The sequence below is a fragment of the Phyllosticta citribraziliensis genome (genome assembly GCF_038025025.1).
Source record: "Phyllosticta citribraziliensis strain CPC 17464 chromosome Unknown J3D65scaffold_4, whole genome shotgun sequence".
Lineage (NCBI taxonomy): Eukaryota > Fungi > Ascomycota > Dothideomycetes > Botryosphaeriales > Phyllostictaceae > Phyllosticta > Phyllosticta citribraziliensis.
Genome location: NW_027117341.1, coordinates 1 through 22,163, shown reverse-complemented (window position 1 = coordinate 22,163; position 22,163 = coordinate 1). Strand labels below are relative to the sequence as shown.

Below are 22,163 nucleotides of genomic sequence, written 5' to 3'. Positions count from 1 at the left end.
CACTGACGATGCCATTGACCAATGGTAGCTTGCGGAGCGACTGGACCCTAAAGCTATACAGCTGCATTCCCTGTCAAGAAAAGCTGGGCCTCGCATCCAACACCCGCTTCGTTTAAACTCCGAAGGAAGAATCCTTGTGCAGATCGAAACTTGGTCTACGAGAGGGGTCGAAATAGGCTCGCTGGAGCTTCCCGCCCCTGTCTTCCTAGAACATTGTGCATCGTTATCAGTCCCACTCTCGTCAGTCGACCGGTATTCAGAGTATTCCGGTGCCGTCCACTGCAAAATACCTGTTCACGGTAAAGTCTCAGTTCAACTTGTTCCTTTTTCGGACAAGCGCGGTATTCTGGTATGGAATGCAGACTAAATCTCTCTCTTGCCGGATTTTGCTACCGCTTAGAACCCAGATGTCCACTTTACCTAGTGGTCTGAGCATGACGCACTTCATTTCAACCATCTCACAGTTCAACATAACTTCACCAAGTTTCCCGAACGTCTCCTATACGATACAGCTTGTATTTAGGTTACAGCGGTCCTCGGGAAGCCCGCATAAGCGAAGCAAGATCCAGCCAACGGTCTGAGTCGTTTCACGGCTATATCCAGCGTGGCTGAACGCTTGATAAGACGAATCGCAATATTGACCACTGCTTGGGTACATTTATTCGGAAAGATAACATTCCGACAACGACATGAAGGGGAACCTTTGCGAACTCGCAATGCGAACGCGAACTCGCAAAGAGAATTCATCGATATTGCGGCTCATATCTCCAGCACAAGCTTCTCCCCACTCACGCCATTCTTGAGCGTGTCCAAGGCCTGGTTGACGGAATGGAGACCCCCATCGATCACGCGTAATTTGGGACTCGGAACAAACTGCCCGCTCGCCAGCTTCTCTTGCAACCACACATTGAAGATGAAGCGATACTGTTCTTCGCGCTCGTCCATGTCTGACGACGCCGCGATGAACTTTGCGACGACGCCGTCAACTGTGGGCGACTCCTCAGACATCGGCACTGCTTCTGCCAGTTTGGCGACGCCGTCTCCTTTGGATTCTTTCAGGACGTCTAGGCACGACTGCAGCTGGCCGACAGCGTCGTATCCTATTCGGATCGTGACGCCGTCCTCTTTGGCCGCGGTGACGATGTGCTGTTCCACTCCCGCGGCGTTGTAGTCAAAGACTCGCGTCGCTCCCAAGCTCTTGAGATACTCGTGGTGCTTCACGCTGGCCGTCGTGTAGACGCTGAAGCCCATCGACTTCGCAATCTGCACCGCGGCGCTGCCAATGCTGCTGGCGCCACCCCAGACCAGCATGCCTTGCTTGTCGGCAGGTGTGAACGCCGTGTCCAAGGGGAGGCCGATCGTGTACCAGCCCGTCCACGCCGTGGCGACCGACATGGGGAGCAAGGCGCCCTCGTTGAAGCTGATGCTGTCAGGAAGGGCGACGGCGTTTGCAGCTGGCACAATGACGCGCTGCTGCATTCCTCCGTAGTCGGGCAAACCCTCCTCCCAAAAAGCTGCTGCGAATGCTCCGACGCGCGCACCTGGCTTGAGCACCGGATCGGTGACGGCGGAGCCGGACGCGATGATGACGCCGGCGACGTCAGAGCCCAAGATGGCCGGTTCGTGCGAGATGTGGAAGCCGGTTTCCCGCTGCATATAGTCCACGGGGTTGAAGGCAATTGACTTGACTTCGATGAGGAGCTCAGTTGGACCAGGAGTTGGAGTTGGACGCTCCTGGACCTCCAGAGGTGAGCCAACAGCCGTGAGAACGGCAGCAAGGTGATGAGCTGAAGACATTTGGTAAGAAATTTGTTCGGTTGAGGTCGGTACACACTGGCAGGTCGTCAATTCGTTTTATAAGAACCTTCAACCACCAAACCTCTGGCTGTTTGAGGAAGGAAACAAGTCAGCTCGCGGCGAAAGGTCCGGAGAGGGGCGACTATCGCCGTCGACGACACTGTCTCAACACGTCAGCCAAGTGGGAGCTGAAAAAGACTAACTCCGACCCGTGCATTATTTCCGCGCCACAGCATCGGGGCCACAGAAAGCAACACGGCGAAAGTAAAGCAGAACTCCAGACTTCAACTGAAAGTTGCTCGGCACAGGCTCGAGAGCATGTTGGTAAAATCTTTAATTTTTGTCGCAGTTGCGCCAGGCGACAACGGCGAAAGATTTCAGAACTTGCCGAATTCTCGACGTGTCCGATTTGGACTAGCTCAAAAAGGGGTTGGGAAGTTTCTCAGTGAGTGTGATGCAAGATGTCGTATGTACAGTTCGCTCAAGAAAGGAGGGAAAAAGCCTCACAGCGCGTGCCGCTTAGACGATCTTCTCCAACACAACCCACTCGACAGACACGGGACCGACCAAACCGTACTCGTATGCCGCATTGATCCCGTAGTAATTGAGACTCTCATCGTTAGCCGTCACGCCAACCGACCACGTCGAGTTGCCGTCCGCCTTGATGCGGTTGAACAGCGTCGTCGTGATTTCCACGACCAAGTCGTTGTTGCCCGTCTGAATATAGTCCGTCACGTCGACATTGGCGTTGGTGATGTCGATGGGCGGCAGAAGCTGACCGTTCAACCATGCGCGGACGGAGTTAGTGATGGGGCCAAGATGCAGGATGGCGCCAAGGGAGGGCGCACCGCGAGCTGTCGCAGGGTAGGAGAAGTTTGTGGTGTAGGTGCCGACACCGGATACCGACGCAAGTGCAGGATCGAGTTCAAGCCATGGAGTGAGCGGGTGAGATTTGTAGGTGTGGTAGTCGATGGCCGTCTCCATGCTGAAGCTGTCGTTGGTGCGGTGCCAATCTTCAATCGTGAGATCCCATGTAGTGAGGTTGGAAGTGGAAGGAGGCGACGCAGTCAAGTTCTTTGCGCTACCATCGGAAAGAGTAAAAGATGCTGCTCCAGAAAGCTGCGCAGTGATACTGTTGTCAGAATACTTCAAGCCAGAAACAGAGCCCGAAGACTTCGTGATGTGAGTTTTCGGGGCCGATGGAAGCTCTGACATTGCATTCGATGTCGAGAAACCAATTATGGCGGTCTGGTTCGACAGCAACGTGATTGGAATGGACACGCCCTCGGAACTGCTGGTGTACTGGAGCACTGGCGAAACGTCACCTGTCCAAGCATCGAAAAAGTACGGAGTTCCAGACACGTTGAAGGTAATGTCCGCAGTTTGCGAGACTTTTCCATCATTGTAAAGGAACGCGTACTCAACGCCATCGGTGCTTCGCCAAAAGTTGTAGAAGTCGGGAATCTGCTCAGGGAAAGACACTTTCGGCAGAATGCCTGCAGCCTTGAGCGCGTCTGGCAGTTCCGTCGCAGAGTCAACAGCGTGAACATTGTCCAGCCCGCTGTCCACAAGACCGCTGATGATTGCAGCGACTTCCTCGGCCTCGCCAGCCTTCTTGCCGATGCTCGTGAAGTTGGTCGCGCCCACGAAAAAGACTGGAAGTCCGGCGGTGGCAAGTTCCTGGATTTTGGCGGCGGCTACAGGGGAAATTGCCGTCTGGTTGGAGAAGACCAGAGCTTTGTATGCAGGGCCAGAAGGAGCAAGCGTAGCACCATCAACAACGGCGTCATCGCTGAGAAGGTTCCCCGGTGCGAGATAGTCGTAAGTGTATCCAAGGTCCTGAAGATTGGTGTCCTGGTACTGCTCTGCCACCAACCAAGGCGCGCTGTAAAAGTAAAATGCAAGGTCAACCTTTGGCGTCCCCGTTAGCGAAACAAATTGGTTGCGGGCGATGTAGTGAATCGTGTCGTTGAAATGCCGCCAGACAGGTTGATGGTGGTTCCACATTTCGGTAAAGCGGTACGTGAAAGTCGTGTACGATGGCCAAGTGGTGTTTGTGTAAGGACCCGAGTATGCGAAGCCATGCAGAACATTCATCGAAATGCCGCCTGCAAGTCCGCGCCTGACTGACCAAAGCAAGTCGTTCTGCGTTTGGAGGTACGGAGCACCGCGAGCAGCTCCACACTCCGACGAAACGACCGATATTCCAGCCAAGTGCGCAGGGCCGGCGAACTGACGGTATGTGTCGACTATGTTGCTGAAGCCAAGAGATTCTCCTTCCGGACCATCCAACAGAGGAATGTCATCAAGCTGCGTGCGGTGAAGTCAGCCTTGGCCTTAATACACGGGATATTGTCTTACCATGTCCAGAGGGAAATTGTACGCTGGCTGAGCAGAGTACTTGATTCCAAGGCCATGAGCCCACTCAACGAAGTGACCAAGATACTCCTTATAGCCTTCATTCAGGACTTGGCGGTAGTCATGGTTACATTGCTCTTGCAAAGTTGAGTTGATGGCGGTGAACGATTCTCCATAGGGAATGACGGCCTGGACCCAGTAGTTGTCACTGATGATCAGGTACGGGAGACACGGAGCAATGTCATAACCGCGGCTTTGTTCAAACTTTTCGCGGAAACCAGGGGTCCACAACAGTGCTGTCTGCATTTCCATGCTGTCCTCCCAAGCTGCGCACGGGTGTTACACAAGTTGAGAATAGATCAGGCGTCGCTTACCGTAGTTTCCAACAGCAGCCAGAAGCTCGCGGGATTCTTCATCTTGGAAGAGATGCTCGTCCAGGAAGTCTGTAATTTTCTTTGCACCAGTGGCGCTGAAATGGTCCACCGTCCATGAACCATTTTGGACATAGTTCGTGGCATTGAGTCCAGGCGAGCACGAGTGTTGATTGGCTTGACGTTCATACCAGGCAAAGATGCGCCAGGTTGAGTTGCCAGCCGGTGCCGTCCAAATCAGAGATCGATCTTCGCCAACGGACGAGGTCAGATCTACTGGTTCGTCTAGTTCTTGGACTGCTAGTGTTACTACATTTCCGACAGCATCCACTGAAATCTGAGACGCTATTTGAGGTTCAGTACGAGAATCGGAAAAAATGAGATTGCAGCTTACTGTCAGTGACGCGCACAGCCTGAGCAACGAGGAGCGTCTGGTCTCCAAACTCTTCCAGCCTGTGCATAAAACTGCCTAACAAATTGTCAGGCTGCCTAGAGAGGGGGAGCACGCCGTTGAAGGTCTCCCCCGATTTCAGCGTCACATTCGAGTAGGTCTGGCAAGTCAGCATTCAATGGAGTTCACAGGCGCAGGGGAAGCATACCAACTCAAACGCCAGGCCTTCTGACCCAGGCTCAGCAGGTGTACCTTGGCCTTGGTTGGCACCCTGGGCAAAGTCCATGAGCAAGCCATTTTCCTGCGAGGCTTTCAGGGCAGCCAGGAAGGTTTCCCGATACGCCTCAGTTCCAAAGCCGTAGATAGTCCAGTCTGTCGGCGGATCTACGCCGCGGTCGGCTTCGGGCAGTCCATATTGGTAGTAGGGGAGGAACTCGACGCCGCCAGCCCCTACTCCTGCGACGGCTGCGATATCTTCAGCAACGACCTCATTGGGCACGCTGGCATCCGGAAGCCTGAGAATGGTGGTGGCAGCGTCAGCAGGGCTTGGGGTTTCGAAAGTGACGAATCAGGCTTTGGATCTTCTCACCAGTAGCGAAACTTGGGTCGGTGCTCGATGTCTGGGGACTTGAACGACCCAAGATCACTCGCTTGGCAAAGCGAAGCGGCGAAAGCCAGACCGTAGAGTATTGATGAGCCTGGCATCTTTTCAGCCTTCAAGTTCAGCAGTACCGTTCGTCAAAGCGCACCTTCATAGGCTTGGAACTCTGGCCTTTTAGCAGGCCCAAAGTCCACAACAGCAGGACATGGCGCAGTTCCTCTTCGGCGTATTGTATTCCGAGCTCAACACTGCCCGGACTGTCAACTTCTCAACGTGGATGATGGCCGGCCTTGGCTTCGGCACGCGAGTCAAGGAATGGGCTCCGTGGAGACCTGCTAGCCTGCCTGCCAACTGATGTCAGCGATCCTTTTGGGACGTTCCGGCTGCATGAGACAATGCAGGTTTTCTTTTCGGAAACCGAGAAATACGAAAATTCTGAGGAATACGGGGAAATAAGCAGGAGCAGGAAGACGGAGACCATCTGTGTTTTCCGTAACATTGATTGCAAATGCACCAAAGCGGTTAGACAAGTCGACAGGGAACCATGTATCCAATCCGGGTTTCAGGTAATTTGGAGTGAAAAGCATGGCGACGGAAGAGAGCCGACCAGTGTGGGCTTGAACCTGGGGTGCAGTTTTGCGGGGTGCCTTGAAGCCACCAGGGCGGGGCCCCACAATGGTGGACACGCAAAGTTGGACCGAATTTGATGAACGTGACCTCCCACCATTTTAGGCGAGCGAGAGGGTGATGGCCCTATGGCCCATAGCTGGAGTTGCGCCGGCAGCGACGTCACGTCGGCTTTTCCGAGCCATCACTTGGCCTGCGCCTTCTTCTGACATGCGTCAGCCGTCGAGCCTCAAGATTGGACGTGACCCACCACCGTGGGTGTCGAAAGAAATCAGACCTGCTGGAATATGTGCACTTGGGGAGCATTCATCTGCTGCTGTAGTCGTACCTGGGGAGTGTTGATTTTCTGCTGCAGTTACCCACTGTGCCACCGCACTGCCGGCGTGACGATCTGATGGAAACCGGATCATGTTGATGCCTAGAAATGTCGGCCCCATTTGATCCACTGTGATGGATCAGTAATCCGCTTGGCATTGTTGGTATACGGATACGCTGCTTTTTCTGCAATCGCCATATTTCGAATTCTTGCTAGTGATGAGCTGATCCTGCACATGGAATCTACGTATGCCATCGAAGTGGGACATTGTGAAAGGAACCGGTGCGCCAAGACCCATCTACCGTGCTCTATGCTTGTCCCAGAGGCTGCAACATACCTGATCGACGCCCAGAAGCCGAAACCGGAACGCGCGAATACGCAAAACATCAAGTACGGAAAAGAAGTCGGTTGAAAACGAGATGAGTGGGTTTCGCGATAGAAATACGAGGGTAGCCGACCTGCAAGCCGTCAGACTGCTCGGTCCTCATTCTCCCCTCCCTTCTGCACGTCCAGTCCTCGCAGTCTCTGAGCGAGCAGACCGGCTCCGTTTTGCGGAGGACTGGGGAGGCTTTCTTTGGCGAACTTGTCCCATGCGCTGGAGTCTGTCGAGCTGCCGAGTGAATGACGGCTTGAGAGTCCTGGCTGAGAATCGACGTCCATTTGGTCCATCGAGGCAGCGCGGGAGACGACTGGCTCTAGCTTGCGCTGCGGCAATGAAAATGGAATAGGTACAATTTGAGGGGTATGTAAAAGCGAACTTGAGTTTGAATGACGACCAATATCCAGGCCATCGACCCGGTCGTAGTCGTTCCCGTGAAGATGGGGCCGACCGCCACCCCGATGCCGTGAGGTCTTTTCAGAGGCTGACAGCCTTGAGGAGCTGGCAAAGTTGAGGGAAGGACTGTTGACATTTTCCCGCGTGGGTTTGTAAGCACTATACCGGGGATCCGGGAATTGTATTTCGTTCCTCAGTTTTTCTTTCCCATCAGGAACACGATTGGCAAAGACAACACGAATGCTTTTGTACAAGTAGTATCGGTCCTTAGATGGGCAACATATGTGCAAATGTATCAAATATCGTAGAGTTGGGCGATCATTTGGGTCATCGGATGCTGATAGCGACGCTCCTGGGTTCACCAGATTCGACCTGGATGAAATAGGCATGTCGATTATTGGGCCTGCGGAGTAGCTGCGCTGGCGAATGAACGTCTTGTGGCCAGGATCCATGTCACTCAAATCATACGGAACAAGGAACAGCTTCACGGCTGTCTTGTTGGGGTTTTTGATTACGATTTGAAGCTGGCCTTTCTGAGGGATGCGGTAGCTGCCCCCGGGAGGACATTTGGGAGATGCTTTATCCTTTTCATGAGATTGGCGGTCGGAAGCGGCGCCACCATGGCCAAGATGGTGCTCCACATCGTCATGAGCAGAGCGAGCATGTCGTTTTCTGCGCCTTCGCTCATTGGTCTCAGGTTTCTTGAGATTGTTCTCCAAATCGACAAGCCCAACGTACGGGCTCGGTTGGTTGTCCGCAATTCTGCCGTTACCGCTGTTGTAGCTGTAAAAAACAGCTGGGAAGGGCAGAGCCACGTGGGCAGGACAGCGAAGCTGAGGCTTGCAGTTGCCCCTTCCTAGAACACCGATCTGACAAATGAAATTGAGTGGACGAGAGGGCGTAGTAGACATCCTCCCACGCAAGATGGACTCTTCGTAGGAACCGACCATCGGAGCGTGTTGGAGCGGAGAGATTTCGCTCGACACCGAGGGACCTCTGGGGCGGACGAGCGGGGTGTGGGGGGTTGAGGTTGGTTGGAGCTTTTGAAATGTGCTAAGAGACCGGCGTGGTTGGTGTGCCTGGTAGGGAAAAGGCCCACCTCGTCGAGAATACGGAATAGACTGACTAGGGAGGTGGCTCCCCGTACGCTCAATCGATCTACTGTGGTAGGATTGCAACGATTGTGGTGAAAACGTATGTCGTCGGTTGTCGTGCTCCGGGCTCCTCGACTGTCGCGATCTCGGTCTTGGGCTCCAATCAAGGTCTGTATTGTTGGACTGCTGGACGAGAGGGCTGGTTGGAGGTAAAAGAACGACACGCGGGGCCTGCGAGGGGGTGCGAGAGTGTAGCGGGAGTCGGCTATTCTGCTCCTGGCCCAGCGCAGCCAGCTGCGACAATGCAGGAGCCGGAAATGAATGATGCCACGGAGCAACTGGCGAGGTAGAAACAGCAGGCTGACTTTCCGACGTGCCATAGTCCACATCGTGCGAGAACTTTTCTTGTCGAAAATCACCCGAGTGCAGCGCAGACCTCGGCCGCTGAATCGAGAGACCAGCAGCCATGTTGCCGTTGTCTTGTTCGTCGCTGGCTGATTCAGAGGAAGAAAAGTGGAAAGATCCGCCCAACGTAGTGTTGCCACCAGCGTTTTCCAGTTGTACAGATTCAGCCTTCGTCGAGTCGTGCTCGTGAAGTGCGGGGGCTCCATTTCCATCATGGTGCATGTCCTCCTTCTTGGCCGAGACTGGCATTTCCTGATAGCGGGGAGGGGTGGGACTCTGATTGCGCTTGAGCCTCTCAATCAGAGCCACGCGATCAAGAGAGCTTCGTCTTTCATGGTCGGCGGAGGAAGCGGAGGCGGTCACCCTAGAGTCTGCTTCGTGTCCGTTGTGGCCAGTCCCTTGCGCCGTACCCTGCCTCTTTCCCCAGCCTGACGAGCCATTCTCAGGCCGGCTTTGTTCTCCTTGCGACCTTCGTCCACTTGAGGAGTTTTGAGAAGCGTCGTCGGGGTGGTTGTAGTCGTGGAATATCGGCATGATAGGTGGTGCATGTGTCGAGAGCCTACGGACGGCTCATCGGTGGGCGAACGGCGAAGGAATCCGGAAAGCAGGAGGGCGGCAGGAGGGCGGAAACGATGGGGGTAGATGGAGCTAGGAGGGAAAGAGGCGCGGTGCGTCCCTTTGTGCAAGAGAAAGGCGTCGGAGAAGGACGGGTGGAAGCAGGTCCGAGTACGGATAATGAGCGTGTGATGGTTGATGGAGCAGAGCGGTAGTGTGTTGGCGGCGAGCTGAGAAGAGAGACCAGCCTGGATTAAGGCGAGCGGAGGATCATGACGGCGACCGAGTCGAGGCTTTTGGTAGCAATGGGGCGGGTGGTGTTGAGTTGAGGGTTGGAGGTGGTGACTCTGAGGAGAGAGCAGAGGTCAAGTGGACTCAGCGATGACGAACAGCGGATGCACCGCTGCGGGGATCAAGCCGGAGGTCACACGATGCGCCGCCAGAACCAACAACGGCTCCGCGACCGCATTAATTCTGCTTTTCTGATGCATCGACTTCTTCTGCGCCCCTGCTGCTCATCGCCTTCTCGAGCACTTGCAGTTGCACAATCGGAGAACACCCTGTGCTGGTGGTGTTGCGTTGCCTCAGGTCGCCTCCTCGCCTTGCGCCTGTGCCGCCGGGTCATTGCGGAGCGGCGGCCTGCTTGCGCCGCAGCCGTCGGGTGGAATTTCGTCGCGTCTCGACATTTTCGTCTCTGCTTCACCAAACAACCAACACCGACCATGCCTGAGAAACGCCCTCGCGAAGACACCGACTCTACTGGCCCTGCCAAAAAGACCAAGCATGGCACTGAGCGACGCTCAAAGGGCTTCCAGGTTGGGCCAGCCAACCTACCGGACGGCACCCACAGGCGCAAGGGTTTGTTCCAGCTTTCTCCACTCTCTTCGACAGCACTGACGCCTCTCCAGTCCAGCAGATTAAGAAAGACTTGATCCACAAGGCCAAGATCAAGAAGGAATACGCAAAGATCAAAGAGCGCGAGCTGGCGAATCAGCCAAAGAAACCACAACCCGTCGACGACACCGATCCAGCACACCAGGCTGCTTCTGCGCCCGAACCCTCACTCGACCCGCACCCCGACCGCCAGGCACTGGTGGATTCCAAAGAGCCCGAGCCTCAAGACGACCAGCCCGCGCATGAGCGTCGTAAGAGAAGACCCAAGCCCACGCCCTTTGCGAAAGAGGCCGCAATTGCACAAAAGAGAAAGGAAGAGGCCGAGGCGCGCCAAAGGGCCAGGGAAGAGGCAGAGAAACAACGCCAGCAGCGAATTGATGACCGCGAGCGCATGAGGAGAGCCATGGCAAAGGCGCACAAACCAGGCAGGGACGGGAAGAGGAAGCTAGGCAGAGAAGCGCCTGTCTTGCTTGAAAAGGTCAAGAGGCTGGTCAACAACAGCTGAAGGCTTGAAATCTCAACCTCTGCCAATGGAAGCGGATGGCACTGCGAGGTGGATGTTCGGAGTCAAGGTGCAGCGAAAATGCTTGGGATCCCTGTCTTGCCACGCGGAGCATCTTGAGACCAGGGTGCACAAAAGCCTTTTTCACTTGAAGATGCCATGGGACCCCGCCAACAGCTCAAAGCCATCATCCTCATTTGGGTGCGGCTCGTCCTCAGCAGAGTTGCCGTCCAGAAGAAAATGTTTATACGAACCGACAAGCCGGAACATGCGGCAACTTCCTACCACCCATGGATTTCCGCCAAATGATACCCGATGAAGCCGCCCTTGGAGTGGAAGAAGTATCATGAGTATTTGACGGACAATTATCGAATGGATCAACTGTTCCGCCTGGTTCTTTGCACGCATGTATCACTCAAGTTCAAGGCGAGTTTCCGCCAACGTTTGACGTCAGTCTAAGAATGAAACCACCACCGGCACGTGCCGCAAACTCATACCTTACGCCCACGTGCTGCGGATATCTCTACCCGGAGTAAAACCTTGAAGCAGCCGTTAGCAGCCTCAAGGCATGTCCTCGGACCTAGAGCTCGGTGTTTAGGCTCTTTTGCAATCGGTCTACGGTACCGGTTGGTGTGAAAAACACCTCGATGGCGTTGCCTTTTCCCTCCTACCAGACTTGAAAAACTCGAATTCCACTCAATCTGCGCGACGCCCAAACTGATCGCATTCTGTGATGTGCGTTGTACCGTCGATACTGCTCATCCGAGCCAGCGCGGAAACTACTGCGAGCCGGCTTCCCCACGAGCTTATTCTGAAAGAAAACCCGGCGCACTCCCGCCCTGCAGCACAAAATTGATTGTGGCGTCCCCGAAATCTTCAGATCGTGACTCGCGAAAACCTTGAACAATCGTTTTTCAGTGACAACTGTTCCTCCTCCACAACCTCCTGCGCTCTCATGCCCTCTGATGCGTCTATACAGTCGGACATGGGACCCTGTGTTGGACTTGCCCTCTGGCAAGTGTTGGTATTCGTGGTCGTCTACCTCGCCGGTCTCTCCTCTGCCACCTCCCAGACACAAGCGCCTTGCGTTGGGGCTGACGCACTTGCGCCCTCCTGCCAAAGTCGAGAGTCTCTACATTACCGTGATTTCTTCTACATCGGAGGTCGATACATTAAGGGAACGTCAGGCCCCACCAGTGGCGCGATCTTGGTTGACCAGATATATGTTGAGAAGTTGACTCCGGCGACGGGCGTGCTGCAGCCGAAACCGGTGGTCTTTGTTCATCCTGGAGGTAGGACTTGCGCATCTCATAGTGCGATTGAAGACTAAGCGCTGTCCAAACAGGAACTTCGGGAGCGGTCAGTCCGCTTTGCATTCTGAAAGGGTCAGTGTGCTGACTCCCAACTCAACAGTCCTGGTTGAATACTCCAGACAATCGCAAAGGCTTCGCATCATTCTTCCTCGGTCTCGGCTACCAGGTCTATCTGTTGGACACACAAGGCGTGGGCCGTTCAAGTGAGAATGATATCAGCAGCTTTCCATTGACGCCGGGGTCGACAATCGAAGAGGTAGAAAAGGGATACACCGCGCCTGAAACCGCGAATCTCTATCCCACGGCTAAGAACCACAACAAGTGGCCCGGTGTAGGCAAATCCGAATACCAATGCGTGAATCTCAGATTGACCTTGTCTGCTAGAGCGGTCTACGAGGGGACCCAATTTTCGAAGCCTTTGCCGGTTCAATCATTCCAGTCACTACCAACAACGTTGCATTGGAGAACGCCGTTCGCGTTGCGGGCTGCAAACTGCTTAGCATCATCGGTCCTGCCTTCGTCCTCGCTCACTCATTTGGGTCCTTTGCCCCGATTCTGTGGTCCAATGACTGCCCGCAATTCCTTCTCGGCAGCATCAACCTTGAGCCTGCCAACACGCCTTTTCAGCTATTTGCCAGCTTGGATCCAACGAAACTAGGCTCCTTTCCGACGCGTCCGTGGGGCCTCGTAAACACGCGCCTTGACTATGATCCGCCCGTCTCTGACCCGAAAGAGTTGCAAACACAGCCAGTCGGTCAGGATACGCGCGAACTGCGCCGATGCATCCTGCAAGTTGAACCTGTTCACAAACTGCCAAAAATTGCTAGCGTTCCATACCTCGCGCTCACCTCCAACGCAAGCGTGCATGTCACTTGGGATCACTGCGTTATTGACTATCTGAAACAAGTCGGCGGAAACCCTGAGTGGCTGTTCTTGGACGACCTGGGGATCACTGGCAATGGCCTGTTCATGCACCTGGAATTGAACAATTTGGAGATTGCAAAGGTGGTGCACGAGTGGATTTTGAAGACTCTGTACGGAGAACGATCATTCAGTAAGTTGGGCCAAATGGTTTGACTGAGAAATACTGATAGAGCAAAGCAAAGAAAAAGGCAAGGGCAAGATTTTGAAGTCACAGAGGCTGGCTTAGGGGGATGCAAGCGGGCAGCGGTAATGTGTGGTACAGCTTGTGAGAGGAGAAGCGGAGCGCCATTCGTCGACCGCGACAGCTGAGAATATTTACTCCAAGAACCAGAACCCTCTAAGCTGAATGTGCTGGATGCGTGAGCTTTGCTTGCGCTCTAGCCCATCAACACAAAGCCTTCATTCGTCTTCCTCTTCATCGGACGAGTTACTGATCTCTGGAGAAGGAAGTGTCCAGTTCAAGGACCTGAATCCACCCTTTGTTGGATATGACTTGTGCATGTCCAGGATCAAGCTTTCCTCCATGTCCTCCTCCAAAACCTTGAAGGTTTCCAACACAGTGTGCGTTTTTGACGGACTGCTCATCAAGACTTTGACAGCAGGGCCGTCCTCGATAAAGGCAAGTTCCAGCAATCCTTCGACAGCTCTTTTCATTTCCTCCCTTCTGTGTCGATCTTCATAGAAAACAACAGCGTCAGCAACCACGAAAAGCATCACCTCGGGTGGTAATTGCTTCACGACACCAGCGAAAACTTCAAGGATGCTGTCGACATTGTCCGGCTCGAAGTGTTTCAGAGCCCTTTGAAGCGGTCTTGAGTTGATTTCACGACTCTCGTGACGCAGCGCCTCGAGCAATTGGAAGAGCATGCTCAGAAGCATCCCCGGTGGATGCGCGTCCACATCCCTCGTCTCGTCCCGATGTCTCCCGCAAAAGAATGCCACGCTCAGAATCCTGGATGGTGTCTCCTCTGATGAAACGACAAGCGATTCAACCAGCTTCGCGCAGACGAAACTGACAGGCGAAAGCGGCGTCGTGTTGCCGTGGCCGTGGATGAGGAGCATTCCGGACCTTTGCGCCGTTACAAAACCCTGAAGCCTTTCATTGCGAAGGAGGGAGACGGCTTTGTCCTGATCCGGCGGCTTCATGGTGAACTGCAGCTTGCGCATTGAAGTGCAATCTTCCTCGACCACTGCTGGATCGTACGCAATTATTTCCTCAAGATCTTCGATTTTGTACTTGAGCTCCCTCGGCTTCGCGCTCTTGAGCAATTTGGATTTGGACAGATAGGGATCTGCATATGTAAGCCTTCTAACCCGTTGTGAGGATGGCATCAACTGACGAGCTTCTTGTATCCGCTTTGGATCACTCTGCAGGCATTCCAGCACATAGTTCAAGCTCTTTGTCCGCTCCTTCAAAATCTCGAGTTCTCCGCGGATGGCCTCATGGCCGCTTTTCATCGTTTCGTAAACTGAAACGGTCAGATACGATCCAAGATGGTACGATGGCACCTCAACTCACTAATGCCCTGCCTTATCTGGTTGTGCTCTGCGTCGCGGCGGAGAAGGGACGTGTCTGACGCAATATCGACAACGTTCTTCTGCTCGCAGAAATTTGCCTGGTCCTTGAAAGCTGTCGCCTTGATCTTGATCTCGTCGATCTTCTCGATAAGCGGATGTTCGTAACTTTCGGGACGGAGCATTCCTTTCATGGTTTTTTCTGGAGCGTGTCAGTCACTGTCTATCGAACTCGTATTCAGCGGTTGGCGGGTAGACTTACTCCATGGTTTCTCGTACAGCCAGCGTACGATTTCGGCAAGGACGACTAGGATGCAGGTCGACAACTCCGCATTCCTGCGGTGCAGCTCGATATCTCTGCTGTAGAGGTCTAGCAGCTTCCCTTTGTCGTCTAGCAACGAATGGATTTGCAGCAGAAACTCGGTCACGATCTTCCTGATTTGTCCGATTCGACTGGCAGCCTGGGAAGCAATCAGCGAGGTTTTTCTGCTGCATTTTGGGTGTCGAAAGAAACGAGAGTTCGTCCACTGCCATTTTTGTACTGGCGGAGCAGTCGTCCGCCATTACAAATGCCCAGCGTAGACACGCGTGGGGAGCTATGGTCTGTTACTGCAGCGGGATCCGGAAGTCTCATTTCTTTCAACACCCGCTGCCGCTGTTGACGACGAGCCCAAGCGACTGTTAACACGTACCACACAGACGAGCTTGATACCACCGCACAAAACTGAGAGGTATGAGTCGGAAGACGGTATCAGATCTGCAAAAACCTTGACGCTGTTTGAATTGTTGCTGAATCTGCGGAATCCCGACCTGACAGATCCTAGCTTTTCTCGGTATTCGTGCTCCGCCTTGACAACCTCTTTGGAGAACTCGTCAAGTCCCTCCTCAACGTCTTTCCAGGTCTGTTGCCTTTTGAGCTCGATGCATCGGTCCCGGGATACAGTTTGGTATTTCTCCATGGTGTTGCGCAATTTATCTTGTGCTTTGATGCAGTCCATGTAGAAGCACTTCATATCTTGTGTTGTGCTGGGTTTGACGCACATCAGTCAATTCCAACTGCCATGGTAGGAGCGCACTCACGAAGCTTCGACTTTGACAAGTCCATCTTCTCTATGAAAAATATCAGCGTCTTTCAATTGTCGAAGAAGTCGCTTGTTGGCTGCACCTGGGTTCCAACATGCTGACGGCCTCGAAGGTCGGTTTCCACTCGCGGCCCTCGAACTTTACGCCCGCTTGTGGTCGTGTGTCCAAGGCGCCGTGAATGGATCCGTCAAGGTGCTCTTTCATGAAATTGACCACTTGTTCATCCGGCATCGTCGCGCGTCGGCGCAACATGGCTGGAGAGTTTGTCGTTGTCGCATTGAACTCAGGTTTGAGAAAAGACACCAACGCTCGAATGGAGGCACAGAAACGCCGCGAGGCTGAAGGTTGCGATAGCGAGCTGCGAGAGGCCTGTCGGCAGTCCCTTTACTAAGGAAGCCATCTCATGCGGCTTACCCCAGGCCAACCAGTGAGCCAGTCAGCTTTCCACTGCCCTCAATCGTTGCATTCGGCTTGAACCGCTCTCAATCTGGCGCACGGAGAAGGCAGCTTGCTGAGAAGGCACCGTGTGGAACATCATTCTTGTGCCAGCAACCAGCCCCAACCGGTGGAGCGCCGTGGTCTGGAGCGGACGCACAGCAGTGGCCCCCAAATGCGCCAACTGAGCAAATCCTCTTCGGTCGGCCCCATTCTTGCTTCTCGAGCGCTGCATACAATCCTTGTCGGATTGAATGCAGCTTACCGTGCTCAGCCATCTGTCGCCTGACAAATGAGTGCTACAGCCGATTGGTAAAACCACGACTCCACGCAGTCGCTGCGGTACGCTGCTCTTTTCCACAGTACGACCAGGCTGTCCCTCGCAAAGCCTGTCTGCCTGCTGCCAGTTTCTTTGTTCCGACTTCTTTTTCGCGTCAAACTCTCAGAATCTTGTTTCCGAATTGACGAAGCATCCAGCAGCCGCTGCGAATGGATACGCTCTCTGTTTTGCCGCAGGATGGCAACAAGAATTCCCATCTTTGGGATGCCTCCCATGAAGTTACCGCATTGATACCCCAGAGTCCGGCGGTAGCTTTCAACGAGGACAGCCTCGAAACTTCTCCCTCCATTGGCTTCCCAGCAAACGAAGACCCCCGAGAAAGCTCACCGCTTACGGATGATGGGCCGCAAAGCTCCATAAACGAGATAAATGATCTCAGAATGCAGCTCGCAATCTTGACACAAAAAGTCGACAGCTTGTTGCCTCAAGAGCCCCCAAAACTGTGAGTACCAGGTACCGACTAGGAAACAAAGACTGACAAGCAAAGCACTCGACAGGCATCCGATTTTCCGCTCGAAGCACGAGTAAATACGCCATACTTCGGAGAGAGACCTCTGAGTCTGGACGTGAAATACTTGTCGTTCCTCTCCTGGCAGCCGTCTCGAGGCTTCAATCGCGAAGACCTCAGATCGAACGTTTTGGTAGTCTACTACGGACACTCCAGCAAGCAAATACGGGCAACAGATCAAAGCGGGAAGAGGATATCCCACAAGCCCCCGGTCTCTGGTCTTCGGGCGGACCACGAAGATGACCCAAAGCGCGTCCAGATCAATTCACGGATCCTTCTGGATGAGCTGGAGTTCATAAGCGGTTGCACGATGAGTAAAACGCCCACCGTCTTCGTGCCGCCTTTCAAGATATTCGTTGAACAAAGAGGCCGGATTGCGAGGGAAATTCAGAAAAAGAAGGACTCGCTGAAAGAAGGGTTCGTCGACGTGACTCAGGTAGCGCAGATGCAACTCTGCATATCCCACATGGAAGTCCTTTTGAACTTTATCGACACAGATCTCGGGGACACGGTCCTTCTTCGACAGCAGATTGACAAGGCAACAATTGACACGATCGCATTCGAAAACATGTGGCATTTGTTTCCACCTGGAACACTGGTCTTTTCAAAGGAGAGGAAATTGAGGGACACGGATGAATTGTCCTACCCTCGGGCCTTTCGCGTTTTTGGTGTGAGTGGAGGTCGCATGAATCTGTCAAGTCGTCCTCCCCCGGGGAGTATGCCAGGAGTTAGGCGACCTCGCCGAGACGACCCTCCCAGGCGCCTGGCCGAGAACTTCAGGCTCGACTTGCACTACGTCGACTTCGACGGCGCACATATTGGGGCGGAGACACTGCGGATGATGTCGGTGATCCGCCCGTACGATGGAGAGAAGAAGATCTTGGACCTGGACTTCTATCCCGCCCATTTTGACCCCAAGTTCTGGGAGAAAAAGTCTACTATAGTTGAACGCGGTCGCAATTTTGTCCAATTTCTCTCTGAATCCCATCAACTCTACAAGGGGTTTTCAACGGGCACCGACCCGGAAGAGGTCCACGGGGAAGTGGTTGTTGACGCAAGAACAGGCTATCGCATGGCAAAAGATACGACGGTTCTGAAAGATCTCGCCATCGATCGGTTGATGCTGTCAAGCACCACCACCGAAGATTCTTACGAGTGGACCAACTGTTTCAACGATGGTTGCCCCGGATGCACCAACAATTTTCCAGACAACTCCTACGAGATCAGACGATTTGAGCAGTACGTCAGTGGGCACGATCGTGCAAAAACTCTGTGGATGCCGAACGAGCGCGACCAAATTGATGACGAACACTTGCTTCTCCTGCCTCGCGATGTGCTGTCTTTTGTGTTCCGCAGCCGCTCATGGAGTGAGTTATATGACACCTGCTTGGAAGGACTGATTTTGAGTGAACTGTAGAATACCTCAACGTCGAGCAAATGCAGAGCATTGACGAAGCTCATGCGCACAGCGAGAGCGGGCTCGATCAGCTTGTGATGAACGAGCGGCATAAAAAGATGGTGCTTGCTTTGGTGGAAAGTCACTCTTCCGGCGTGCGCAAGAATGGTGCTGGGGCAGACAACGAATCCTCCATGGACCTCGTCAAGGGCAAGGGCAAAGGTCTCGTGATACTATTGCATGGTGCTCCCGGAGTCGGCAAGACCTTGACGGCGGAAACGATTGCGGCGTACACCAGACGCCCTTTGTACCCCATCACCTGCGGAGACATTGGAGAGACTGCAATCGAAGTTGAACGAAAACTCGAGCACCATTTCAAGCTGGCACATCTGTGGGGCTGTGTGCTTCTCCTTGACGAAGCGGACGTGTTCCTCGCGCAGCGGGAGAATAGCGACGTCAAGCGCAATGCACTGGTTTCCGGTAATCCATCCAGCCCGTTTTCGTGCTACGCCACCGCTGACCTATGTAGTATTTCTTCGGACGCTCGAGTACTACTCAGGCATCCTGTTCCTAACGACAAATCGTCTCGGAGCGATCGATGAAGCCTTCCATTCGCGAATCAAAATCGCGATGTTCTACCCGCGGCTCGACGAGAGCTCGACGGTCCAGATCTGGAAGACGTGTCTCGAGAGAATCCGGAAGATGAATCGGGAGCCTGATGTGGAGGTCGAGGTGGAGTTCGACGAGCAGAAAATCCTGAGCTATGCAAAGACCCATTACAACAAGCTCAAAAAGCGCGACGAGCAGGCAACTTGGAACGGACGACAGATTCGTAATGCATTCCAAACCGCCGTGGCTTTGGCAAAGTACGATCGCCAACAAGAAATACAAGACGCGGGCCTGTCGCAACGCGAGGCGATGAAAAAGAAGAAGTTCAAGACGGCGAAACTCAGGAGGATACACTTCGATCGCGTCTCGAAGGTGATGGAGGATTATGACGAGTACATTGACATGATGCACGACAGGAAGGGAAATGATGACTGGGCAGCTGATCACGACTTGAGGGCGCGACAGACGTTCAACATCGAAGAGGAGCCGTATAGTCCCCGCACTCGGCTCGCCCGCGGACCCTCGCTTGAATCCACGCCGAAAAGACCATCGCTCAGTAGTAAGAGGTCTTCGACTGGTGGTATACGAAGAATGAAGCCGGCGCCGCGATCTCTTACATCAACGTCGTTAGATGAGAGTAGCGCAGAGGAAAGCGAAGATCTCTAGGGCGGTTTCTATAGTATCTAGTATAGAGAGGTTAATAATAGTAGAGGTAATACTATTAATAAAAAAGCCTAACTACTATAGGATTTTTAACTTAGGGCTAGATTAGTTTTCTTTAAATAGAAAGGTAGTCTATATATTAACCCTAACTAATCTAGTCTAGATTAATTTATTTAAAATATCTTAAGTTAGGAGTTTAAATCCTATTCTCTCTATCCCCTACTAGGCTTTTTTACTATAAGAATAGGAGAAGTATAGGTAGTAAAGCTCTCTATAATAAAGCCTTTCTAAATATTCTTAATAATATACTCTTTTATAGCCTTAAGCTGCTCTAGAGATATTCTATAGAGAGGGCTAGGTAGAAGCTCTAGTAGACTATTATATATAAGAGATATTTTATAATTAACTCCTATATAATATAGTAGTAGCTTATTAGACTCTATTTTAGAAAATACATCTTAAAATTCCTTATAAGTAGCTAGTAGCTTAGAAGCTAATAATTCCTTAGTTTCTTTATCTTTAAGAGCCGCTTAAACTTATATAAGGTTAATAGTATAGATCTCTATTAGCGTAACTTGTATTTTATAGATAGAAAGCTTAAAAGTATCTTAAGTTTAAAATTTAATTCCCTTAATAACCTATACTAAGGGAAGAAGGTATTTACTAAAGTTTTTATCTCTATAGTCTATATCTACTTAATATTCTTTCTGCAGTTTATTACTTTACATAGAGACTTTTAGTAGGTATAAAAGATGCTAAAAGGATTAGTTAACTAGTAGCTATCTCTAGACTAGTTTATATTATTTATAGTCTAGAAGAATATCATGCTGGTTAAAAAACTATTACCTAAGAATTATATTATTACGGCTAATATTATAAATAAAAGTATAAGTAGAAACTATTTAATCCTAGAAGTAGAGTTAAAGATAAAAGTAAAAATTAACTTTCTTATTTATATATTAGTTAAACCTAGTAATATTAAGCCCTTTACCTATTATTCTCTTTTTTATAGCACCTATAGACTGGAGAGTTAGTAGTAGCTTAGGGTAAATAAAACTTATACTACTAGTACTAGTATTAGCTAGGGCACGAATTTCTAAGGCGCGGCTATTAGATATAATTAAGGTTTATATAGTAAAGGGTATACCTCTAATAAAGTAACTAAGATTTATATAAGAACCCTTAATATGTATTACTCTAAGTTTAGACCTATAGTAGGAGACTTTATCTAGGTCTTATTATTTTCTAATAAAGACTAATCTCCTTTATTTATATAGATATCTTTAGTACTTTCTTCTTTAACTAACTCTATTACCTTTATCTCTAGTTATAGGCATTATCTCTATAAATAGCTAAACTAGCTATAGTAATTATATAGTCTAATCTCTATATAGACTTCTACTTTACCTTTATAGGTTATATTATATGAGGGAGCCCTAGATATAGATTATACCTAGGTATAACTAGAAGATAAAGTACTTATACTACTTAAGATAGTTATCTTTACTTATTCTTATTATCTCTTCTTTACTTATTCCTTATATAATATAAGTATTAGTTTTCTATAGTTAGAATAGTAGTTACTAAGACTTTAAGTAATAGGGTAGGCTTATTAGAGGTACTTATAAAAGTTAATATCTCTATCTTACTCTATAGTAACTATATAGGTTTAAAGGAGAGGATCTATTATATTATAAAAGTCCTCTTTCTACTATTCCTAGGGAAGATCTACATCTAAGGCTAATTATATAAAGTTTAATTAAAACTTCTAAAGGTCTATAGGGATATAGTATATAAGAGAGCGTAACTACTTCTTTATATCCTTATATTTATATAGACTCTAAAGGAGGTTATCTAGAAATTTAAAGATATCCTTATCTAGAGTGACTTTATTAGCCTTTATATAAGAAGTAAGGAAAGGAGTTAGGTAATATAAGACTTCTCTACTAATATAGGAAATAATATAACCTATAATATTCTATTTAGTCTCCTCTACTATATCTTTAGTAAAGTGATTGTGGTTTTATTTAATTTTATTTTATATAAGGAGGGTCTAGTATTTATATAAGGGGTCTTCTCTATTAGTAAGAAGAGGAGGATTAGGAACCTTACTACTTTAGTATTTCTTACTACTTAAAGATAAAGTAGAGGTTTTAGTAGTAGTTTCCCTTATATAGTTAGGAGGAGGTCTAAGAGTCCTTATAACTCTACTAGTAGAAGGATCTTAAGAGAGGGTAATAGGTCTTAGGTACTAAGCTAATAAAGAGGGCCTAATATATCCTTCCCTTAGAACTTCCTTAAGTCTATTAGTATAGTTTAAGAGTATTTACTTAAGAGCCTAGTTTTACCTTTATATATAGTTTAGTTGCTGCTGTACTTAAGACTTATTTAAGGATGCAATCTTAGATTTAAATTAATTAATATCTAAGCGCGGTACCTTTATAAATACCTCTATAACTAGAGCTTAAATTATATAAGTTAACCCTAGGTCTTAGGTACGTTCTTTTACCTCTACTACTAGGACTAAGTAGAAATTATATAGGAGAATAGGGGTAGGTCCTCTCTTATTATTATTTAATAAAAGTCTAGTATTATATAAATCTTTAGTCTCTTTATATGAATCTTATTAAGTTAATTAACTAGTACTAATATCTTTAGTAGTACTAGATGTATTAGCTTTATTCTTAGCTA

The 22,163-nt window shown here is 50.6% G+C and overlaps 7 protein-coding genes across 7 annotated transcripts; 3 read left to right on the top strand and 4 right to left on the bottom strand.

The window, feature by feature from the left end:
- Nucleotides 1–427: 427 nt before the first annotated feature.
- Nucleotides 428–2,056, bottom strand: J3D65DRAFT_273664 (chaperonin 10-like protein). The gene has a single exon (XM_066794988.1). The coding sequence runs from the start codon at nucleotides 1,795–1,797 to the stop codon at nucleotides 760–762; it is 1,038 nt and encodes a 345-aa protein (XP_066656535.1). The 5' UTR covers nucleotides 1,798–2,056; the 3' UTR covers nucleotides 428–759.
- J3D65DRAFT_692633 (uncharacterized protein) lies at nucleotides 2,057–5,622 on the bottom strand (the record flags this gene model as incomplete). Its single annotated transcript, XM_066803943.1, has 6 exons — nucleotides 2,057–4,107; nucleotides 4,159–4,481; nucleotides 4,530–4,871; nucleotides 4,921–5,077; nucleotides 5,126–5,432; nucleotides 5,507–5,622. 6 exons carry the CDS (start codon nucleotides 5,620–5,622, stop codon nucleotides 2,317–2,319), a joined length of 3,036 nt encoding a protein of 1,011 aa, XP_066656534.1. The 3' UTR covers nucleotides 2,057–2,316.
- An 815-nt stretch (nucleotides 5,623–6,437) lies between these two features.
- J3D65DRAFT_274143 (uncharacterized protein) lies at nucleotides 6,438–9,477 on the bottom strand. Its single transcript, XM_066794989.1, has 2 exons — nucleotides 6,799–9,477; nucleotides 6,438–6,590 (listed from the first exon to the last, which is right to left on the bottom strand). Exon 1 carries the CDS (start codon nucleotides 9,267–9,269, stop codon nucleotides 6,930–6,932), a length of 2,340 nt encoding a protein of 779 aa, XP_066656533.1. The 5' UTR covers nucleotides 9,270–9,477; the 3' UTR covers nucleotides 6,438–6,590; nucleotides 6,799–6,929.
- Nucleotides 9,478–10,012: 535 nt separating this feature from the next.
- Nucleotides 10,013–10,689, top strand: J3D65DRAFT_601357 (uncharacterized protein; the record flags this gene model as incomplete). The annotated part of the gene is made up of 2 exons (XM_066798033.1): nucleotides 10,013–10,148; nucleotides 10,199–10,689. The coding sequence occupies 2 exons, from the start codon at nucleotides 10,013–10,015 to the stop codon at nucleotides 10,687–10,689; spliced, it is 627 nt and encodes a 208-aa protein (XP_066656532.1).
- A 982-nt stretch (nucleotides 10,690–11,671) lies between these two features.
- On the top strand, nucleotides 11,672–13,076 carry J3D65DRAFT_550175 (Alpha/Beta hydrolase protein; the record flags this gene model as incomplete). Its single annotated transcript, XM_066796987.1, has 4 exons — nucleotides 11,672–11,978; nucleotides 12,032–12,045; nucleotides 12,100–12,330; nucleotides 12,384–13,076. 4 exons carry the CDS (start codon nucleotides 11,672–11,674, stop codon nucleotides 13,074–13,076), a joined length of 1,245 nt encoding a protein of 414 aa, XP_066656531.1.
- Nucleotides 13,005–15,864, bottom strand: J3D65DRAFT_618039 (uncharacterized protein). Its single transcript, XM_066799617.1, has 7 exons — nucleotides 15,604–15,864; nucleotides 15,519–15,548; nucleotides 15,131–15,464; nucleotides 14,701–14,899; nucleotides 14,443–14,640; nucleotides 14,264–14,392; nucleotides 13,005–14,215 (listed from the first exon to the last, which is right to left on the bottom strand). The coding sequence occupies exons 1-7, from the start codon at nucleotides 15,771–15,773 to the stop codon at nucleotides 13,323–13,325; spliced, it is 1,953 nt and encodes a 650-aa protein (XP_066656530.1). The 5' UTR covers nucleotides 15,774–15,864; the 3' UTR covers nucleotides 13,005–13,322.
- Nucleotides 15,865–16,305: 441 nt separating this feature from the next.
- Nucleotides 16,306–19,617, top strand: J3D65DRAFT_618031 (uncharacterized protein). The gene is made up of 4 exons (XM_066799616.1): nucleotides 16,306–16,738; nucleotides 16,784–18,171; nucleotides 18,222–18,680; nucleotides 18,730–19,617. Exons 1-4 carry the CDS (start codon nucleotides 16,446–16,448, stop codon nucleotides 19,473–19,475), a joined length of 2,886 nt encoding a protein of 961 aa, XP_066656529.1. The 5' UTR covers nucleotides 16,306–16,445; the 3' UTR covers nucleotides 19,476–19,617.
- The last annotated feature ends 2,546 nt before the right edge of the window (nucleotides 19,618–22,163 follow it).